At 42.2% G+C, this 22,216-nt stretch overlaps 1 protein-coding gene across 1 annotated transcript; it reads left to right on the top strand.

Annotated features, from left to right (window-relative positions):
• The first annotated feature begins 25 nt into the window (after positions 1-25).
• LOC120023668 (pancreatic secretory granule membrane major glycoprotein GP2-like) lies at positions 26-21,799 on the top strand. The gene is made up of 10 exons (XM_038967724.1): positions 26-79; positions 9,408-10,049; positions 17,240-17,687; positions 17,968-18,054; positions 18,652-18,902; positions 19,770-19,927; positions 20,425-20,670; positions 20,812-20,962; positions 21,077-21,152; positions 21,400-21,799. The coding sequence occupies exons 1-10, from the start codon at positions 26-28 to the stop codon at positions 21,417-21,419; spliced, it is 2,133 nt and encodes a 710-aa protein (XP_038823652.1). The 3' UTR covers positions 21,420-21,799.
• Positions 21,800-22,216: the final 417 nt, after the last annotated feature.

Raw genomic sequence — 22,216 nt, 5'->3', positions numbered from 1 at the left:
CCTTGGGACCCCCAGCATATGAAGGATGGGGTCCCTCCTGCACTACTCCCCTGATCTCCATCCCAACCTACAGCCCAGTGTAACTTTCAAGGGCACAGAAATACTTGTTTTGATTCTAAGTAATGAATTGATGCACTACAGTGTGATTTCATTGTACTGTGTATGTTGTATACACATAGACTTGCATTGTTTTAGGACTGATCATTTCCCCAAACCTGAGTTCTGTGTGTGTATGCTGTGATTTGATGATGTCAATAAATAACTCTGTATGATGATGCTCATTGTCTAATGATTGTCTATTTAACAGGGTGTAAACATAGAAATAAACATGTCTATATTTATTGTAAGGCAGGTTAAACACATATTTACAAAAGACAGAACAACAGAGGACTAATTGACCATAGAGGATTTTGGGAAAACTGGCTAAACTTGTTAAAGACAAGTGACATTCATGATATGTATTTAGTTAATGTACTGAACACTTCCTAGGTTGTTTTACCAAAGCAGGAAGACTGATTGGTGTATTGAAATAGTGCTGTTTAAGTTCCACTGTAGAAAAACACAATGAAAGACTTCAGAATGACCATGACAGTCTGAGTAGTAGTTTATGATGCTCCTTTCTTATGGCTCCATTGTTACTGTTGGTTGAGGACGTTCCACCTCTCTCCATTGTTACTGTTGGTTGAGGACCTTCCACGTCTCTCCATTGTTACTGTTGGTTGAGGACCTTCCACGTCTCTCCATTTTTACTGTTGGTTGAGGACCTTCCACCTCTCTCCATTGTTACTGTTGGTTGAGGACCTTCCACCTCTCTCCATTGTTACTGTTGGCTGAGGACCTTCCACCTCTCTCCATTGTTACTGTTGGTTGAGGACCTTCCACTTCTCTCCATTGTTACTGTTGGTTGAGGACCTTCCACCTCTCTCCATTGTTACTGTTGGTTGAGGACCTTCCTCCTCTCTCCATTGTTACTGTTAGATGAGGACCTTCCACCTCTCTTCATTGTTACTGTTGGTTGAGGACCTTCCACTTCTCTCCATTGTTACTGTTAGATGAGGACCTTCCATTTCTCTCCATTGTTACTGTTAGATGAGGACCTTCCACCTCTCTCCATTGTTACTGTTAGATGAGGACCTTCCATTTCTCTCCATTGTTACTGTTAGATGAGGACCTTCCATTTCTCTCCATTGTTACTGTTAGATGAGGACCTTCCATTTCTCTCCATTGTTACTGTTGGTTGAGGACCTTCCACTTCTCTTCATTGTTACTGTTGGTTGAGGACCTTCCACCTCTCTCCATTGTTACAGTAAACTCAATGTGGGTTGTGCCTTCAGGCCTCGTGTGTGTGTTTATTACAAAGAGCTCATTAACACAGGGCCAAGCTAAAGTCTGTAAAACAGTTACTGTTATCAAGATGACAGTTTCATTTAATACCCTCTAAACCTCAACAGAGCTGTCTGTAAAGCACCAAGATGCTGTTGGTTTGGGGAAAGTTTTAAGAGGTAGCAGTTCTCCAGTCTTTCCACTGGGTGGAGCTGTTGAGCTGTGGTGAGAGAAAGGTTGGCTGTTGGCCCATTCCTGAATCAATCCCTAGCAGTGGAACTTGCTGAGGGGAGGACGGCTCATAATAATGTCTGGAATGGAGCAAATGGAATGGCATCAAACAACTGGAAACCATGTGTGCCACCAACGTCCTGTGATCCCTAGACTCTAGTCCAGTGTTTCCCAAACCCCTCCTGGATCACTCTAGTCTTTCCACTTGTTTGATGTATTCCAGTAGCAGCACCAGCTAGTCTAGTCAACTTGTGTAGATCTGATAGAATGGGATAACATTATGGTGGTAGCAGCACCAGCTAGTCTAGTCAACTTGTGTAGATATGATAGAATGGGATAACATTATGGTGGTAGTAGCACCAGCTAGTCTAGTCAACTTGTGTAGATCTGATAGAATGGGATAGATAACAATATGGTGGTAGGTCAACTCTGCCCTCTGATAGGCCAGGAGTTTTCACCATATTCTTTCCTATCCAGTCCTTTTAGGGACCATATGTATTTTTGGGTCGACAGGTAGCCTAGTGGTTAGTGCATCGGGCCAGTTATCGAAGGGTTGCTGGATCAAATCCCAGAGCTGTTCTCCCCGGTGGGCCATCATTGTAAATAAGAATTTGTTGTTAACTGACTTGTCTAGTTAAATAAAGGTAAAATATATATATATGTACCAAGCAGCTCTGAATAGGAGTGATTTATAATAGCCTTTTAGATCATAATGAATAAGATGGCATGGACGAGATGGGGTCAGGGGGGGTCTGATAAGATGACATGTGGGGTCAGAGGGGGTCTGATAAGATGACATGTACTGGGTGGGGTCGGGGGGGATCTGATAAGATGACATGGACGGGGTGGGGTCAGGGGGGTCTGATAAGATGACATGTACTGGGTGGGGTCGGGGGGGATCTGATAAGATGACATGGACGGGGTGGGGTCAGGGGGGATCTGATAAGATGACATGGACGGGATGGGGTCAGGGGGATCTGATAAGATGACATGGACGGGGTGGGGTCAGGGGGGTCTGATAAGATGACATGTACTGGGTGGGGTCGGGGGGGATCTGATAAGATGACATGCACGAGGTGGGGTCAGGGGTGGTCTGATAGGATGACATGTGGGTTCGGGGGGGATCTAATAAGATGACATGTGGGGTCGGGGGGGATCTGATAAGATGACATGGACAGGGGGGATCTGATCCTAGATCTGCACTCTTGATACAGTACCTTGACACAGTACCTTAATACAGTACCTTAACACAGTACCTTGACACAGTACCTTGACACAGTACCATGATACAGTACCTTGATACAGTACCCTGATACAGTACCCTGATACAGTACCCTGATACAGTACCTTGATACAGTACCCTGATACAGTACCTTGACACAGTACCTTGATACAGTACCCTGATACAGTACCTTGATACAGTACCCTGATACAGTACCTTAATACAGTACATTGACACAGTACCTTGATACAGTACCTTGACACAGTACCTTGATACAGTACCTTGACACAGTACCTTGACACAGTACCTTGATACAGTACCTTGACACAGTACCTTGATACAGTACATTGACACAGTACCTTAATACAGTACCTTGACACAGTACCTTGACACAGTACCTTGATACAGTACCTTGACACAGTACCTTAATACAGTACCTTGATACAGTACCTTAATACAGTACCTTGATACAGTACCTTGATACAGTACCTTGGCAGTACCTTGATACAGTACCTTGACACAGTACCTTAATACAGTACCTTGATCCAGTACCTTGATACAGTACCTTGACACAGTACCTTGACACAGTACCTTGATACAGTACCTTGACACATTACCTTGACACAGTACCTTGATACAGTACCTTGATACATTACCTTGATACAGTACCTTGATACAGTACCTTGACACATTACCTTGACACAGTACCTTGACACAGTACCTTGATACAGTACCTTGACACAGTACCTTGACACAGTACCTTGATACAGTACCTTAATACAGTACCTTGATACAGTACCTTGATACAGTAGCTTGATACAGTACCTTGACAGTACCTTGATACAGTACCCTGATACAGTACCTTGACACAGTACCTTGACACAGTACCTTGACACAGTACCTTGACACAGTACCTTGATACAGTTTTCATACCCCTTTGATTACTTCACATTTTATTATCTTACAACGTGGAAGTAAAATGTAATTTTTGGTCAATAACCTACTGAAATAACTCTGTAATGTCAAAGTGGAAGAAAAAAATCGAGCTAAAAAAATAATAATATTAAAAATGTCAAAACTCAAATCTAGTCCCTGCATAAGTATTCAGCCCCTTTGTTTATAAGGCCTAATATGCCTTATAAGTTACATGGACTCACTCTGTGTGAAATAACAGCGGTTGAATGACTGACCCATCCTCTGTCCCCCATTCATACATTTACATTTACATTTAAGTCATTTAGCAGACGCTCTTATCCAGAGCGACTTACAAATTGGTGCATTCACCTTATGACATCCAGTGGAACAGCCACTTTACAATAGTGCATCTAAATCTTTTAAGGGGGGGGGGGGGGTCAGAAGGATTACTTTATCCTATCCTAGGTATTCCTTAAAGAGGTGGGGTTTCAGGTGTCTCCGGACACCTTCATACAGCATCTGTATGGTCCCTCAGTCAAGACTCAACTACAAAGACCAGGGAGCTTTGAGAAAGCCTCATGAAGAAGGGCAGTGATTGGTAGATGGGTAACAATAACAAATCAGACATTGAATATCTCTTTAAGCATCAAGTTCATAATGATGCTGTGGATGATGTATTAAACCACCCAGACACATCAAAGACACAGTCGTCCTTCTGAACTGAATGTTCTGAACTCCACAATGATGACTTAAATGTGTGAAAAGAAGAATATAAGTATATAGAATACAAATGTTCCAAAACATGCATGTATGCAACAAGTCACTGAAGTAATACTGCAAAACATTACTGAAAAGGAATACACTTTTTGGCCTCAATGCAAAGCCTTATGTTTGGGGCAAATCCAACACAACACATCACTGAGTAACTGCCTTCTTATTTTCAAACATGGTGGTGGCTGCATCATGGTATGGGTATGCTTGTCAAAGGCAAATACTAGGGTGTTTTTCAGGATAAAATGAAAAGGGGTGGAGCTAAGCACAGGCAAAATCCTAGAGGAAAACCTGCTTTACACCACACTCTACACTGGTCAGCTCTACACTGGAGTTTCTTACAAAGAAGACAGTGAATGTTCCTGAGTGGCCTAGTTACAGTTTGATTTAAATCTGTTTGACTATCTATGGCAAGACTTGTCCATTTCTGTCTAGCCATGATCCCCAACATCTTGACAGAGCTTGAAGAATTCTGAAAGGAATAATGGGCTAATATTGCACAACCCAGGTGTGTAAAGCTCTTAGAGACTTACCCAAGAAGACTCACAGCTGAAATCACTGCCAAAGGTGTTTCTAACATGTATTAACTCAGAGAGCTGAATACTTATGCAACAACTAGATTGATGTATTTTCCCTTTAGAAATAATTCACCTTTTTCTTCCACTTTGACATTACAGAGAATTTTGTGTAGATTGTAGTTTTTTTTAATTACAATTAAATCCATTTTAATCCTACTTTGTAACAATACAATGAGTTGAGTTGAGTTGAGTTGAGTCATTCATATCTGAACTTTGAGTTGAGTCGTTCATATGCGAACTTTGAGTTGAGTCGTTTATATGTGAACTTTGAGTTGAGTCGTTCATAACTGAACTTTGAGTTGAGTCGTTCATATGTGAACTTTGAGTTGAGTCGTTCATATGCAACTTTGAGTTGAGTCGTTCATATGTGAACTTTGAGTTGAGTCGTTTATATCTGAACTTTGAGTTGAGTCGTTCATATGTGAACTTTGAGTTGAGTCGTTCATATGCAACTTTGAGTTGAGTCGTTCATATGTGAACTTTGAGTTGAGTCGTTCATATGTGAACTTTGAGTTGAGTCGTTCATATGTGAACTTTGAGTGAAGTTGAATCATGAAGACATACAGAACACTATTTTAAGGTTTTATTTTTTTACCACATGGTTAAAGTGAGCTTAAAGTTAAGTTTATAATGGAGGATTTTTCCATCATCTTCATTAAACAAAGGCTTGTGTGGGAACATGAAATCCTTTAAGACGTTTTATACCAGTGCTAAGTCTCAATAATGAGGCTATTGACATTTAAAGACCCCAACATTCCTTTAAAAACTATGGTGGTGATGTCATTATTTCTACAGTGGGCTGGCTGAGCCCCTCCCCCTTTTTACAGGCACGCTATGATGATGTCACAGCGGGCAAATGACAATCCCATTTAAAACATTGAAAAATGATTTATAGAATACACTTGACCGCTGAAAGCACTCAATACAGAATTACCACATTCTTAGGCCCAATCCCAAATCGCTCCCTAAACCTAATGCCCTATGCACTTGTGGAGAAATGAGAGGATTTGATTGGTATAAGCAATATGGTTGAAACTTCCACCCCTAGCCTATCAGAGGGCAAGGCCTACCACCATAGTTTTAGCTACACCTGTGGATAGGGCTTAGGGGTCCATTTGGGACAGGACCTTCACATGTTGAATGAAGATGATGTTTATTTAAGTCAACAACAAGACATGTGAGTGGATCACAGAGAGAATGGTTTCACTCAGGTACAGGAAAAGAAACACAGTGGGTTCGGAAGTGATTGAAAAATCATTGTGATTTATATGAATGGACACCACCAGCTTCTCAGAAGCCTTCTTGTTGTCCATGAACTGGCCGTCGGGGATGACGCTGGCGTTCAGTACTTTGTACCTGAATGAGGAGACAGTTTTAAGACAATCCAAGTTGTAATAGGTTGGTTATACAGTGAGGTCCAAAATGATTGACACCCTTGATAAAGATGAGCAATAATGACTGTATAAAATAAATAATTGAAATACTGAGCTATATTGTCTGCTACAAAAAATGAGGAAGTTATATTATTTTATACTAATACAATTGCCAGAGAAAGAGATCTTGTTTAACAAGTAATACGTTTTTCCTCAAAAGGTAGAGGTCAAAATAATTGACACCCCTAAAGACTCTTGTAAATAAAGTAGTCTTAGTTGTGTTTTATGTAGTTGTGGTCTGCTTCGTTGTGTTGTGGATACAGTAGCTAAGTTAAACAGTAGGCCTCAGCTCAGTTCCAATGTTTTAGCTTATAGCTAATATTGGATATAAACAATCGTAGTAGTCTTCCATTGTTTGCTGTAAAACATTTTGATGCATGCGCATTTGTAACGTTCCATATGAATGCCCCATTGTCTCCAAGGTTACCATTGTTTGCATTGTGTGTGTGTTCACAACCTCTGTGTGACACTCTCCAGACAGGAAGTTCAGGCTGGCCTTTTCCTTGTAGTAGAGTGTATTGTTTTACAGTAGTCAGACACTGTCGCTGACTACCAAATAAATAACTCTACTTCTACTTTTCATATGCTTTTATTATAATACATTTTTGTTGTTGTATGTTTTTTATTTGTTTCTTGTGTTATAATTATGATCATTATTGTTGTTATTATTATTATATTATTGTTATTATATTATTATTGTTGTTATTATTATGATCATTATTGTTGTTATTATTATTATTGTTGTTATTATATTGTTGTTATTGTATTATTGTTGTTATTGTTATTATTATTATTATTATTGTCATTATTTATGTTTAAGACTTGTTTGTTATGATTTGTTTGCTCTTTACCCGGCCAAATGGAAGAGATGGGTGGGGGGAGGGGAGGGTAGTGGGCGGGTGGGGGGGCTATGGGGGCTGGGTAGATGGAAAATTGGGTGAGAGGTGGGGTTAAAAGTGGGTGGGCAAGAAAATGCAAATTCCTGTTGTATGAATTACTGTTGTGAAAATATCATACCTCCAAGACATGCTAACCTGTTATTGACAATGGTGAGAAGTTAGCATGTCTCGGGGTATGATCATTGACCCTCTGTAACCTTCTCACTCATCATAATTCATGATTCATTCAGGATTATCCGTAATCATGTTAGCATCCACATTAATGTAGAAGTGTTTAGAAACATATTCTATTCTTATTTACTGTGTAATAAAAATTACTAATTGTGTGTGTAGTTTGAGCCCAGATCCTGTACGATTAGACAGAGGGGGGGGGGGGGGGGGGGGGGGGGTAGAAAGAGAGAGAGAGAGTGGGGAAAGATAGAGAGAGGGAGAGAGAGAGAGAGAGAGAGAGAGAGAGAGAGAGAGAGAGAGAGAAAGTGGGGAAAGATAGAGAGATAGAAAGGAGAGAGAGAAAGGGGGGGAGAGAGAGAGAGAGAGAGAGAGAAAGGAGGGAGGGAGAGAGAGAGAGATAGTGGGGAGAGAGAGAGAGAGAGAGAGAGAGAGAGAGAGAGAGAGAGAGAGAGAGAGAGAGAGAGAGAGAGAGAGAGAGAGAGAGAGAGAGAAAGGAGGGAGGGAGAGAGAGAGAGAGATAGTGGGGAGAGATAGAGTGAGAGGGGGAAGAGCGAGAGGGAGAGAAAGGGAGAGAGAGAGAGAAAGAAAGAAAGAAGGAAAGGGAGAGAGACAGAAAGAGAAAGAGAGAGAGAAAGGAGAGAGAGAGAGAGAAAGGGAGAGAGAGAGAGAGATAGAAAGAGAGAGAGAGAGAAAGGAGAGAGAGAGAGAGACAGAAAGAGAGAGAGAGAGAAAGGAGAGAGCGTGAAAGGAGAGAAAGGGCGGAGGTAAAGAGACATGGGGAGCTCTTTGTAAAGTCCTTGCGTAACTCAGCCTCACGTGGTCTGTAGTCACCCAAAACATGTGCTCACCTTGATGGGCTAGTTTTGGAGCTCCTGGTTGGGTGGGCAGAGGGGGTAAGGGTAACAGGTGTGTGTGTGTGTGTGTGTGTGTGTGTGTGTGTGTGTGTGTGTGTGTGTGTGTGTGTGTGTGTGTGTGTGTGTGTGTGTGTGTGTGTGTGTGTGTGCGTGTGTGCGTGTGTGCGTGTGTGTGTGTGTGTGTGTGTGTGCGTGTGTGCGTGTGTGTGAATGGATTGTGAAAACAAGGCGATTGTGAAAACAATGTTCTTTTGCCCATCTTAATCTTTTCTTTTTATTGGCCAGTCTGAGATATGGCTTTTTCTTTGCAACTCTGCCTAGAAGGCCAGCATCCCGGAGCCGCCTCTTCCCTGTTGACGTTGAGACTGGTGTTTGCGGGTATTATTTAATGAAGCTGCCAGTTGAGGACTTGTGAGGCGTCTCTAATGTACTTGTCCTCTTGCTCAGTTGTGCGGGGCCTCCCACTCCTCTTTCTATTCTGGTTAGAGCCAGTTTGCTCTGTTTTGTGAAGGGAGTAGTACACAGCGCTGTACGAGATCTTCAGTTTCTTGTCAATTTCTCGCATGAAATGGGCTTCATTTCTTAGAACAAGAATAGACTGATGAGTTTTTGAAGAAAGGTCTTTGTTTCTGGCCATTTTGAGCCTGTAATCGAATGCTGATGCTCCAGATACTCAACTAGTGTAAAGAAGGCCAGTTTTATTGCTTCTTTAAACAGAACAACAGTTTTGCAAAAGGGTTTTCTATTGATCAATTAGCCTTTTAAAATTATAAACTTGGATCAGCTAACACAACATGCTATTGGAACACAGGAGTGATGTTTACTGATAATGGGCCTCTGTACGCCTATGTAGATATTCCATAAAAAATCTGCCGTTTCCAGTTACAATAGTAATTTACAACATTAACAATGTCTACACTGTATTTCTGATCAATTTGATGTTATTTTAATGGACAAAAATTGTGCTTTTCTTTCAAAAACAAGGACATTTCTAAGTGACCCCAAACAAGCTGGTGGAGCCTGGTACAGGTGGGTCTAAACAAGGCTGCTGGTCTGAGGATCGTAGCGACACAGAGCTGGTGGAGCCTGGTACAGGTGGGTCTAAACAAGGCCGCTGGTCTGAGGATCGTAGCGACACAGAGCTGGTGGAGCCTGGTACAGGCGGGTCTAAACAAGGCTGCTGGTCTGAGGATCGTAGCGACACAGAGCTGGTGGAGCCTGGTACCGGTGGGTCTAAACAAGACTGCTGGTCTGAGGATCGTAGCGACACAGAGCTGGTGGAGCCTGGTACAGGTGGGTCTAAACAAGGCCGCTGGTCTGAGGATCGTAGCGACACAGAGCTGGTGGAGCCTGGTACAGGTGGGTCTAAACAAGGCTGCTGGTCTGAGGATCGTAGCGACACAGAGCTGGTGGAGCCTGGTACAGGTGGGTCTAAACAAGGCTGCTGGTCTGAGGATCGTAGCGACACAGAGCTGGTGGAGCCTGGTACAGGTGGGTCTAAACAAGGCTGCTGGTCTGAGGATCGTAGCGACACAGAGCTGGTGGAGCCTGGTACCGGTGGGTCTAAACAAGGCTGCTGGTCTGAGGATTGTAGCGGCACGGTGTGGTACCAGGTGGAGCGCAGGGAGGGACGCTGTGGAAACACTCTGGAGGTGAGAACACGTTACTTCAATGTCTGACTGGAGGTTGTTCAACACTGGAAGAGTTTACACTATAACTGATCCTTAATGTTAGTAGGTCTGTGTATAAGACCTTAATGTTAGTAGGTCTGTGTATAAGACCTTAGTGTTAGTCAATCTGTCTACTCCAACAGCTTATTCATGCTGTCTACTCCAACAGCTTATTCATGCTGTCTACACCAACAGCTTATTCATGCTGTCAACTCCAACAGCTTATTATTGCTGTCTTCTCCAAAGCTTATTCATGCTGTCTACTCCAACAGCTTATTCATGCTGTCAACTCCAACAGCTTATTATTGCTGTCTTCTCCAAAGCTTATTCATGCTGTCTACTCCAACAGCTTATTCATGCTTACTTCAACAGCTTATTCATGCTGTCTACTCCAATAGCTTATTCATGTTTACTCCAACAGCTTATTCATGCTGTCTTCTCCAACATCTTATTCATGCTTACTCCAACATCTTTTTCATTCTGTATACTCCAACAGCTTATTCATGCTGTCTACTCCAACACCTTTTCTTGCTGTCAACTCCAACAGCGTATTATTGCTGTCTACTCCAACAGCTTATTATTGCTGTCTACTCCAACAGCTTATTCATGTTTTTTCCAACAGCTTATTCATGCTGTCTACTCCAACAGCTTATTATTGCTGTCTACTCCAACAGCTTATTCATGCTGTCTACTCCAACAGCTTGTTATTGCTGTCTACTCCAACAGCTTATTATTGCTGTCTACTCCAACAGCTCTTTCTTGCTGTATACTCCAACAGCGTATTCTTGCTGTCTACTCCAACAGCTTATTATTTCTGTCTACTCCAACAGCTTATTCATGCTTGCTCCAACAGCTTATTCATGCTTACTCCAACACCTTATTCATGCTGTCTATTCCAACAGCTTATTCATGCTGTATACTCCAACAGCGTATTCTTGCTGTCTACTCCAACAGCTTATTATTTCTGTCTACTCCAACAGCTTATTCATGCTTGCTCCAACAGCTTATTCATGCTTACTCCAACACCTTATTCATGCTGTCTTCTCCAACAGCTTATTCATGCTGTCTACTCCAACAGCTTATTCATGCTACTCCAACAGCTTATTCATGCTGTCTATTCCAACAGCTTATTCTTGCTGTCTTCTCCAACAGCTTATTCATGCTGTCTACTCCAACAGCTTATTCATGCTGTCTACTCTAACAGCTTATTCTTGTTGTCTACTCCAACAGCTTATTCATGCTGTCTACTCCAACAACTTATTCATGCTGTCTACTCCAACAGCTTATTCATGCTGTCTACTCTAACAGCTTATTCTTGTTGTCTACTCCAACAGCTTATTCATGCTGTCTACTCCAACAACTTATTATTGCTGTCTACTCCAACAGCTTATTCATGCTGTCTAATCCAACAGCTTATTATTGCTGTCTACTCCAACAGCTTATTCATGCTTACTCCAACACCTTATTCATGCTTACTCCAACAGCTTATTCTTGCTGTCTACTCCAACAGCTTATTCTTGCTGTCTACTCCAACATCTTATTCATGCTGTCTACTCCAACAGCTTATTCATGCTGTCTACTCCAACATCTTATTCATGCTGTCTACTCCAACAGCATATTCATGCTGTCTACTCCAACAGCTGGCTCAACAGCTGGCTTGTTAAAAACAAGTGAAATTCATGATCCATGTTTAGTCAATGTTCTGGACACTTCCAAGCTGTCTTACCAAAGCAGTAGAACTATTAGTCATATTGGTGTATTGAAATAGTGCTGTTTGAGTTCCACCGTAGAAGAACACAATAAAAGTCTTCAGAATGACCATGACAGTCTGAATATTAGTTTATGATGCTCTTTTTAATGACTCCACATGGGTAGTGCCTTTTAATATGAATGTGTTTATGCTTGTGTATGTACTATTGTTGTCTCTAGTTACCTAAACATCGATTATTTTTCACTGCAGGATCTTGCGCCATCATCATCGACTACCAAACAGAAGATTAGAATCCTGACAACTGTCCTGTGGGTATCCTGTTGTTGGAGATGTTTGTTTAAGATCCATTACAGGATCCTATACTCATGCCAACTGTCCTGTGTGTATACTGTTGTTGGAGATGTTAGTTTAAGATTCATTTCAGGATCCTATACTCATGCCAACTGTCCTGTGTGTATACTGTTGTTGGAGATGTTAGTTTAAGATTCATTTCAGGATCCTATACTCATGCCAACTGTCCTGTGGGTATACTGTTGTTGGAGATGTTAGTTTAAGATTCATTACAGGATCCTATACTCATGCCAACTGTCCTGTGCACAAAATCTATGGTGTCTTGTTCATGTTCGTGTCAGCAGTCAACAGACTATTTTTATTTTGATCGTTTAAAGATGAAACACAACTCATTGGTGAGAGGTGCCACCGCTAACAGTTTGTAGATGTTGGAACATACATTCCCCCCATGTTATTCCTAAGGAAAAAACATTTAGATGCACATTCTAATAGTACATCATACAACAACAAAAATTGGCCTGTTTCAATAGCCTGTTGAAGCAAATAAAGAATGACTATGAGGAAGTCATTTCCCTCCAGGTTGAGGAGAATGCAAGCTCATTGGAGAGGTTACGTCTGCCCCATTGCATCCCTCACATCCTTGCCACCTTATACAGGAGAAACCTAATCAAAAGAAATGAGCCAATTATATGTAACGATGTCACATCAATACTTCTACTAAAACATGTTTGCAGTTGCGCAGCGGTCTAAGGCACTGCATCTCAGTGCAAGAGGCGTCACTGCAGACCCTGGTTCAAATCCAGACTGCATCACATCCGGCCGTGATTGGGAGTCCCATAGGGTGACGCACAATTGGCTCAGCGTTGTCCGGGGTAGGCCGTCATTGTAAATAAGAATTTATTCTTAAGGCCGTCATTGTAAATAAGAATTTATTCTTAAGGCCGTCATTGTAAATAAGAATTTATTCTTAACTGACTTGCCTGGTTAAATAAATTAAAAATATATTTTTTTAAAGACTCCTCAGACAAGGATGTTTCTCCACAAGCGTGGTCAGTGTGTGTGAGCGACTGCTTGGCAAGTCCAAACAATAGGTGTACCCTACACCCACAGGCTCTGGCTTTCTGCAGTGCTGAATGCTGAGTTGGGCTTGTGGATTCTTCATTCCAGAATTCTGAGGTAAAAAAAAAGAAGCATTAAATAATGGGACACTTACTAGAACTAAACAACATGCTAATGTGTGGTTTGAGACAGGGAGATGTCTGTCCCCTCAGTTTCAATGACACATGTATACTCAAAGTTACCAATACATCAATCCAACAAAATCATTTCCCAAAGTTTTAGGCAAATGTTTTAAGAGAACTTTGAAAACAAAATGATAAATTAGACATTTAAGCAAACAAAGATTAATATTTTGCAAGATATTTAATGGTCTACAAGGCTGAAAATGAACTTTGATAAATGTACCTTACAGTAGCACCCACTGAAAATCACACTTGCTGTTGTCTTTTCTCTGTCTTGAATCAACAGAGAGATTCTCAGACTATTGGTCTGCTACATTCACCCACTTTTATCCACAAATAATCTCATTTAAACATCAATTCTATACCTTTGCTTGTCGTTCACGCCTAATGGCACCACACCAGAGACGTCACTCTGATCTACTTCCCTTCCCAGACAAGGTGTGAAGATGTTTGCTCTTATTTGAATTTCAAATATTAATTTTACCATTTGAAACAGTCATTTCCCTCTTCGGCATATGTATATAAATCAAGCAGGCTTGGTTCCTTTCTACCACAAACAAAGGCTCACTCCAGACTGGTAAGATGTACTTTATTGTTTCTGAGATTGTGATGCGCTGTCCGTCAGGAAAGATATAAAGACTCCTCCGTCAACTCCAGAGAACAGAGAACAGCGTTTCTACCAGCCCTGCGTTAGACATGCATTTCATGACTTCTGCTTTGAAGGCACCCAAATAGGAAATCTCTCCTGATTGACTGGGCCAGTTATTTGGGGAAGATTTGACTGTTAATAGTGAGTTATTAGCTAAATCAAACCCCTCTCTCCCCTTGCAATGTTGTACCACAGGTGTCCGTGGTAACCAAAATCATCACAAAAAGGTAGGTTTTATAATTTCCTCAGTACTACAGTACTACAGTACTACAGTACTACAGAACATATAGATCCATACAGTACTACAGTACTACAGTACTACAGTACTACAGTACTACAGCATGAATATCTGTGTCTGTATTTGGTTAATGCTGTATTGTATCTGTAGAGATATCTGAGAAGACAATTAACAACCAATCAGTCACATCGAAGGCCACTGAAATCAGTTCACAGAGGTAAGTGCTCTCTCTCAACTAGAAGAATCCACTTTGTCCTAACCAAAATATGATTTCATTAATATAATTAAGCAATAACGAGGAGGTGTGGTATATGGCCAATATACCACATCCAAGGGCTGTTGTTAAGCACGACGCAACGCGGAGTGCCTGGACACAGCCCTTAGCCTTGGTGTATTGGCCAAATATCACAAACCCACGAGGTGGCTTACTGCTTTTATAAACTGGTTACCAACGTAATTAGAGCAGTAAAAAGACATGTTTTGTCATACACGTGGTATAGCAATTTGTGACATCGGCTGATGTAAAAATGGCTTTATAAATGCATTTGATTGATTGATTGATATACCATGGCTTTCAGACAATCAGAATTCATGGCTCGAACCACCCGGTTTATAATGTAGTTTATGTTTGCGTAACATACAGTTGAAGTCGGAAGTTTAACTACACTTATGTTGGAGCCATTTAAAACTCATTTTTCAACCACTCCACAAATTTATTGTTAACAAACTATAGTTTTGGCATGTCAGTTAGGACATCTACTTTGTGCATGACACAAGTAATTGTTTACAGACAGATTATTTCACTTATAATTCAATGTATCACAATTCCAGTGGGTCAGAAGTTAACATACACTAAGTTGACTGTGCCTTTAAACAGCTTGGAAAATTCCAGAAAATTATGTCATGGCTTTAGAAGCTTCTGATAGTCTAATTGACATTATTTGAGTCACTTGAAGGTTTACCTGTATAGAACTGTTTGGCCATAATGACCATCGTTATGTTTGGAGGAAAAAGGGGGACGCTTGCAAGCCGAAGAACACCATCCCAACTGTGAAGCACGGGGGTGGCAGCATCATGTTGTGGGGTGCTTTGCTGCAGGAGGGAATTATGCACTTCACAAAATAGATGGCATCATGAGGGAGGAAATTATGTGGATATATTGAAGCAACATCTCAAGACATCAGTCAGGAAGTTAAAGCTTGTTAAATGGGTCTTCCAAATGGACAATGACCCCAAGCATACTTCCAAAGTTGTGGCAAAATGGCTTAAGGACAACAAAGTCAAGGTATTGGAGTGTCCATCACAAGTCCTGACCTCAATCTTATCGAAAATTTGTGGGCAGAACTGAAAAAGCGTGTGCGAGTAAGAAGGCCTACAAACCTGACTCAGTTACACCAGCTCTGTCAGGAGGAATGGGCCAAAATTCACCCAACTTATTGTGGAAAGCTTGTGGAAGGCTACCCGAAACGTTTGACCCAAGTTAAACAATTTAAAGGCAACACTACCAAGTACTAATTGAGTGTATGTAAACTTCTGACCCACTGGGAATGCGATGAAAGAAATTAAAGCTGAAATAAATAATTATCTCAGCTATTATTCTGACTTTTCACATTCTCAAAATAGTGGTGATCCGAACTGACCTAAGACAGGCAATTTTTACTAGGATTAAATGTCAGGAATTGTGAAAAACTGAGTTTAAGTGTCTTTGGCTAAGGTGTATGTAAACCTCCGACTTCAACTGTATTACAATGGCTTTGGAGTGTGATGACGCTGCGTACTCGACCTGACTGTGTTTTAACCTTTGACAAGCTCTGAGTGTGTTGCTGTTTATCACATTGTTGGTATATTCATCAATACTGTTTGAGACGCGTTTCCACTGCCCCCCTCACTTTGCTCCTCAGTGAATTCACATTTTTACACTTCTTCTTTGTATCATTTCTTTCAGTCGTGTGTCTGAGCTGAACAGAATGATGTCATCGGGTGTTCTGATGATGCTCCTGTTCTTTAAGCATGTTACTGCAGACAACTCAGGTAAAAGGTTGATTGACTTATTCCCGTTTAGGTAACAGAATGAGAGCTTCACTCAGAACATTGTTGCTCCCCAGTGTTTTATTCCCGCAGCCAAAACAGCAACGTTCCGTGTGCAGGACTCTCATTCCTTTATCTCACTGTATAAGGACACAAGGCGAGACACAGATGCAGACACCGGTGGCAGATGGTTTGAGTCTTTGATATTTATTGAACAATCCAAAAGGGGTACAGAGTGGCAGGCAGGCTCGAGGTCAGGGCAGGCAAAGCGGTCAGGCAGGCAGGTACGGAATCCAGAAAACAGGCAAGGGTCAAAACCGGGAGGACTAGAAAAAGGAGAATAGCAAAAGAAGTACGGGAACAACACATACAAGACGAACTGGCACAGAGAGACAGGAAACACAGGGATATATACACTGGTACAGAGAGACAGGAAACACAGGGATATATACACTGGCACAGAGAGACAGGAAACACTGGGATATATACACTGGTACAGAGAGACAGGAAACACAGGGATATATACACTGGTACAGAGAGACAGGAAACACAGGGATATATACACTGGCACAGAGAGACAGGAAACACAGGGATATATACACTGGCACAGAGAGACAGGAAACACAGGGATATATACACTGGTACAGAGAGACAGGAAACACAGGGATATATACACTGGTACAGAGAGACAGGAAACACAGGGATATATACACCAGGGATAATAAGCGACACCTGGAGGGGGTGGAGACAATCACAAGGACAGGTGAATCAGATCAGGGTGTGACACACTGTATTCATTATTTTAGCCTAATTCTCAAGTTCAGGATGTAGATATCACCCTCGTTCTCTTTATTGCCAGAGTTTCAACTCTGGAGAGAGAGACATTGGGTTGCATCCCACAGGGCTTCCTGATGATTGTATAGTGCACTACCTTTGACCAGAGCCCAGGGATATCATACGTTTTCATGGGGGGGGGTTGTTTTCGCAGGTGTGACTGTTGCCAAATCTATCCAGTTTAGCTGTGGGGGCACACAGTGTCCAGTGGGACAGGACTGTATCAGTGTTGGTGGAACACTTCGCTGTGCAGACCCCTGCCAGAACTACACCGCACTGAATGACGACTGGCGTTCCACCACCAACAACAACCAGGTTAATGGGGGCTTACACTGCGACCAGAGCATCAACTTTCAGGGCTGGTATCGCCTGTTCCTGGGGCACACCAGCGTTCAGATGCCAGAGAGGTGTGTGGAGATTAACATGTGTGGAACCCACGCCCCCCTGTGGCTCACAGAGCCCCATCCCCAGCTGTCAGACAGGGTGGTTCAGAGGGGCGTCTGTGGGAGCTGGTCTGGTAACTGCTGCTCGTTTAAACAACCTCCCATCCATGTCAAAGCCTGCTATGGAAACTACTATGTCTACAAGTTGGTTCCTGCAATAAACTGCCACTTGGCCTACTGTGCAGGTATGACATCATAATGTCCTTGTCACTGTTTCTTAAAGACATTAAGAATGTTCAAAGGTGTCCAATTCAGTCTCTGAACCCAGAACCAAGTCTCTGTATATATATTGACAGTATGTCAAGAGAGACTTTAGACACTCCACAACGGTTGCGTAAACATTTTTGTGCAACTCAGTTGTGGTTTCACAACCGCAGTGACAAATACATTGTACATCAGTCGTATAACCTGAGTGTGTCCTAGTCACAGCAAATCCATGAACGCGCCTCCCCTCTGCTGTTCCAGACGTCAACACCAAGGTGTGTTCTACCTGTAGAGATGATGACACCTGTAGGAGTGAGGATAAGATCACCTGGAGGTGTGAGAGGAAAGGTGAGTGTTAAGAAGAACACATCGTACTCCTCAGTGATTGATTGACTTATTGGGGAAAAGATGCACTGAGTACAGACCGGGGGTCAAATCCATTTCCAACGTTTTCCAACTTCTGATGGAATACATACAACACTGAGAAAACAACACAGCATATAGTCAATAAATAACTACAACTAGATGCAGGAATATGAAAATACAGTCAACCTGTTCTGATCCGTTCATTTTGTCCTCATGGACATGAATAAATCTTTTATCATTATCAACAAAAACTCTAACAGCTAAGACGGCCTCGGGAGCCAGACCTCTGCCTTCACTTTTCTGATGTAGCAGAGGCATTAATGCAGTCACATTAAGAGCTACTCAACTTTGTCCAAAGATGAACTCTGACCTATCCTTTAACCCCCCGGGACTGGGACAGTTTAATAGGCAGTGGGAGACTATTCCACAACAGAATACCAGTGTAGTAGAGGAACGAGTTCCTGCAGCACTATTCGCTCTTGACACCTGGCTGACAGCCATTTTGTATTCTCTTGTTTTTCTCTCTTCCTCTCTTTCATTCTTTCTCTACTCCCCCTCTCTATCTACCTTTTATAACAGCCCCTACACCTACACCTACACCACCTCGGATAACTGTTACCACCACCAATCCTCCTATCATGGCCCCAGAGGTGGTGTGTGGGCAGAGCATGATACAGGTGGGTCTAAACAGGGCTAACCTGAGGGCCGCTGGTCTGAACGCTTCCACAGCTCACCTGGCCGACTCTAGGTGCTCCGCCCACGAGGATCGTAACGGCACGGTGTGGTACCAGGTGGAGCGCAGGGAGGGACGCTGTGGGAACACTCTGGAGGTGAGAACACGTTAACTCAATGTCTGACTGGAGGTTGTTCAACAATGGAAGAGTTTAGACTATAACTGATCCTTAATGTTAGTAGGTCTGTGTATAAGACCTTAATGGTAGTAGGTCTGTGTATAAGACCTTAATGTTAGTAGGTCTGTGTATAAGACCTTAATGTTAGTAGGTCTGTGTATAAGACCTTAGTGTTAGTAGGTCTGTGTATAAGACCTTAACGTTAGTAGGTCTGTCTATAAGACCTTAATGTTAGTAGGTCTGTGTATAAGACCTTAGTGTTAGTAGGTCTGTGTATAAGACCTTAATGTTAGTAGGTCTGTGTATAAGACCTTAGTGTTAGTAGGTCTGTGTATAAGACCTTTTTGTTAGTAGGTCTGTGTATAAGACCTTAATGTTAGTAGGTCTGTGTATAAGACCTTAATGTTAGTAGGTCTGTGTATTAGACCTTAATGTTAGTAGGTCTGTGTATTAGACCTGAATGTTAGTAGGTCTGTGTATAAGACCTGAATGTTAGTAGGTCTGTGTATAAGACCTGAATGTTAGTAGGTCTGTGTATAAGACCTTAGTGTTAGTAGGTCTGTGTATAAGACCTTCATGTTAGTAGGTCTGTGTATAAGACCTTAATGTTAGTAGGTCTGTGTATAAGACCTTAATGTTAGTAGGTCTGTGTATAAGACCTTAACGTTAGTAGGTCTGTGTTTAAGACCTGAATGTTAGTAGGTCTGTGTATAAGACCTTAGTGTTAGTAGGTCTGTGTATTAGACCTTAATGTTAGTAGGTCTGTGTATTAGACCTGAATGTTAGTAGGTCTGTGTATAAGACCTGAGTATTAATTTAACTGTGAACACTTTTCTTCTATTTCAGACTAACACCACCCATGCTGTCTACTCCAACAGCTTATTCGTTTATCCAGTAGATGGGAGGAATGACTCTCTCTCCCGACCCGTGAGCTTTCCTCTCTCCTGTGTCTATCCTCTGGGGACAGAGAGCAGTCTGAATGTGGCCATCAGACCCTACCTACTGTGAGAAAATACACAGAATGTTTATTAAGTTTATTCTGACAGAACAGTCATTATGAAATCAAACTGTTTTGAATAATTCTGTCCTCTGGTTTTCCAATTGAAGATATTGTTATACATGAAACACCTACATTAAGAGTTAAGAGTTCATATATAATAAGTGTTTGGAAGTCTTAAGGGGGGCTCCCGAGTGGAGCAGCGGTCTAAGCAGTGGTAGAGGCGTCACTGCAGACACCCTGTTTCAAATCCAGGCTGTATCACAACCGGTTGTGATTGGGAGTCCCATAGGGTGGCGCACAATTGGCCCAGCGTCGTCCGTGTTTGGCTGGTGTAGGCCGTCATTGTAAATAAGAATTTGTTCTTAACTGACTTGCCCAGTTAAATAAAGATTAAATAATAAAAGATTTGTTCACACGTTTTTTTGTAATAACTTTGATATCTGAAGTTATCAAACTGTCTAATATCTGATGTCATTTGGCTTCATGTTCACCTCTTGATAGGAATAGTCGTGGAGCTGTTGGAGTCGGTGCCAAGGCCAGAGCCTCCATGTTTCTGTATCGTAACTCAAACTACACAGAGTCTTACCCAGCTGGTGAAGTCCTCCTGCCGATTGGTTCCACTCTGCGCGTGGGCGTGTCCGTAGAGGAGTCCGGGATGGAGCGTTTTGTTGTTGTTCTAAGGGACTGCTATGCCAACCAATCCCCCAACCCTGATAATCTCCCGCGGACCTACATGATTCAGGACAGGTCCATGACTCTATTCATCAGCTGTTTGCATGTCTATGTGTGTTTGTTTTGTGTGTGAAGTATGGTATGTTTGTTGCTGTGTACGGTCTGTGTAGCCGTGCATGCCTTGAACCCTTTGCTGTTTCTTGGCTCTTCTCCCAGGTGTCCTACAAATCGTACCCAGGTGACCGTGGAGGAAAGCGGCTCGTCCCTCAGGGCTCGCTTCTCTGCTGCGTTGCAGGTGGACTACCGTTACTTCTTCCTGCACTGCAGCCTCAGCCTGTGTGACCAGAGGAGCTCCTCCTGCACTCCAGTGAGTCCTCAACTCCTCCACAGTCTCTCTCTGACTCTTTGACTTTTGTGTTTAGTCTCTATGACGCAGTGCTTGGTCTCTCTGACATAGTGGTTGGTCTCTTTCTCTCTACAGGTGTGCTCTGGAAGGAAATCTCGCTCTGTGTCTGATACTGTCCTCCTCAAGCCCATAGCCATCGGGCCAATCAGCTGTGAGTATTTCATTCCAGTTTAGTTCATAAGCTAATATACCACCTAGGCTTTAGGCAATAAGTAGCTGACTGCTGTCGCCAAGCTGTGTTGTAGCGACCACCTGCTGGGTGCCAGAGAACGGTGGCTGTTTCACAGATTCAACATGTAGATTCTTTGGGAAATGATCAGGAAAATGATGGCCTGGTCAGAGGAACCGTCGTTCTGGTGTGTTTCCTCTCTAACAGTCAGATTCTCTTTGACCCCCAGGGGCCCAGAGTCTGGAGTGAGCCTTGGTACCCCCAGCATATGAAGGATGGCAGGGACCCAGAGTCTGGAGTGAGCCTTGGGACCCCCAGCATATGAAGGATGGGGTCCCTCCTGCACTACTCCCCTGATCTCCATCCCAACCTACAGCCCAGTGTAACTTTCAAGGGCACAGAAATACTCGTTTAGATTCTAAGTAATGAATTGATGCACTACAGTGTGATTTCATTGTACTGTGTATGTTGTATACACATAGACTTGCATTGTTTTAGGACTGATCATTTCCTCACATCATTGTGTAAGTTCCAACCAAACCTGAGTTGCTGTGTTTGTAAGTTCCAACCAAACCTGAGTTCTGTGTGTGTATGCTGTGATTTGATGATGTCAATAAATAACTCTGTATGATGATGCTCATTGTCTAATGATTGTCTATTTAACAGGTTGTAAACATAGAAATAAACAGGTCTATATTTATTGTAAGGCAGGTTAAACACATATTTACAAAAGGCAGAACAACAGAGGACTAATTGACCATAGAGGATTTTAGGAAAACTGGCTAAACTTGTTAAAGACAAGTGACATTCATGATATGTATTTAGTTAATGTACTGAACACTTCCTAGGTTGTTTTACCAAAGCAGGAAGACTGATTGGTGTATTGAACTAGTGCTATTTAAGTTCCACTGTAGAAGAACACAATGAAAGACTTCAGAATGACCATGACAGTCTGAGTTGTAGTTTATGATGCTCCTTTCTTATGGCTCCATTGTTACTGTTGGTTGAGGACCTTCCACCTCTCTCCATTGTTACTGTTGGTTGAG

The sequence above is a fragment of the Salvelinus namaycush genome, chromosome 2 (assembly GCF_016432855.1).
Source record: "Salvelinus namaycush isolate Seneca chromosome 2, SaNama_1.0, whole genome shotgun sequence".
Classification (NCBI taxonomy): Eukaryota; Metazoa; Chordata; class Actinopteri; order Salmoniformes; family Salmonidae; genus Salvelinus; species Salvelinus namaycush.
The sequence above is the reverse complement of the archived record's forward strand: the minus strand, read 5'-3'. Positions and strand labels throughout refer to the sequence as shown.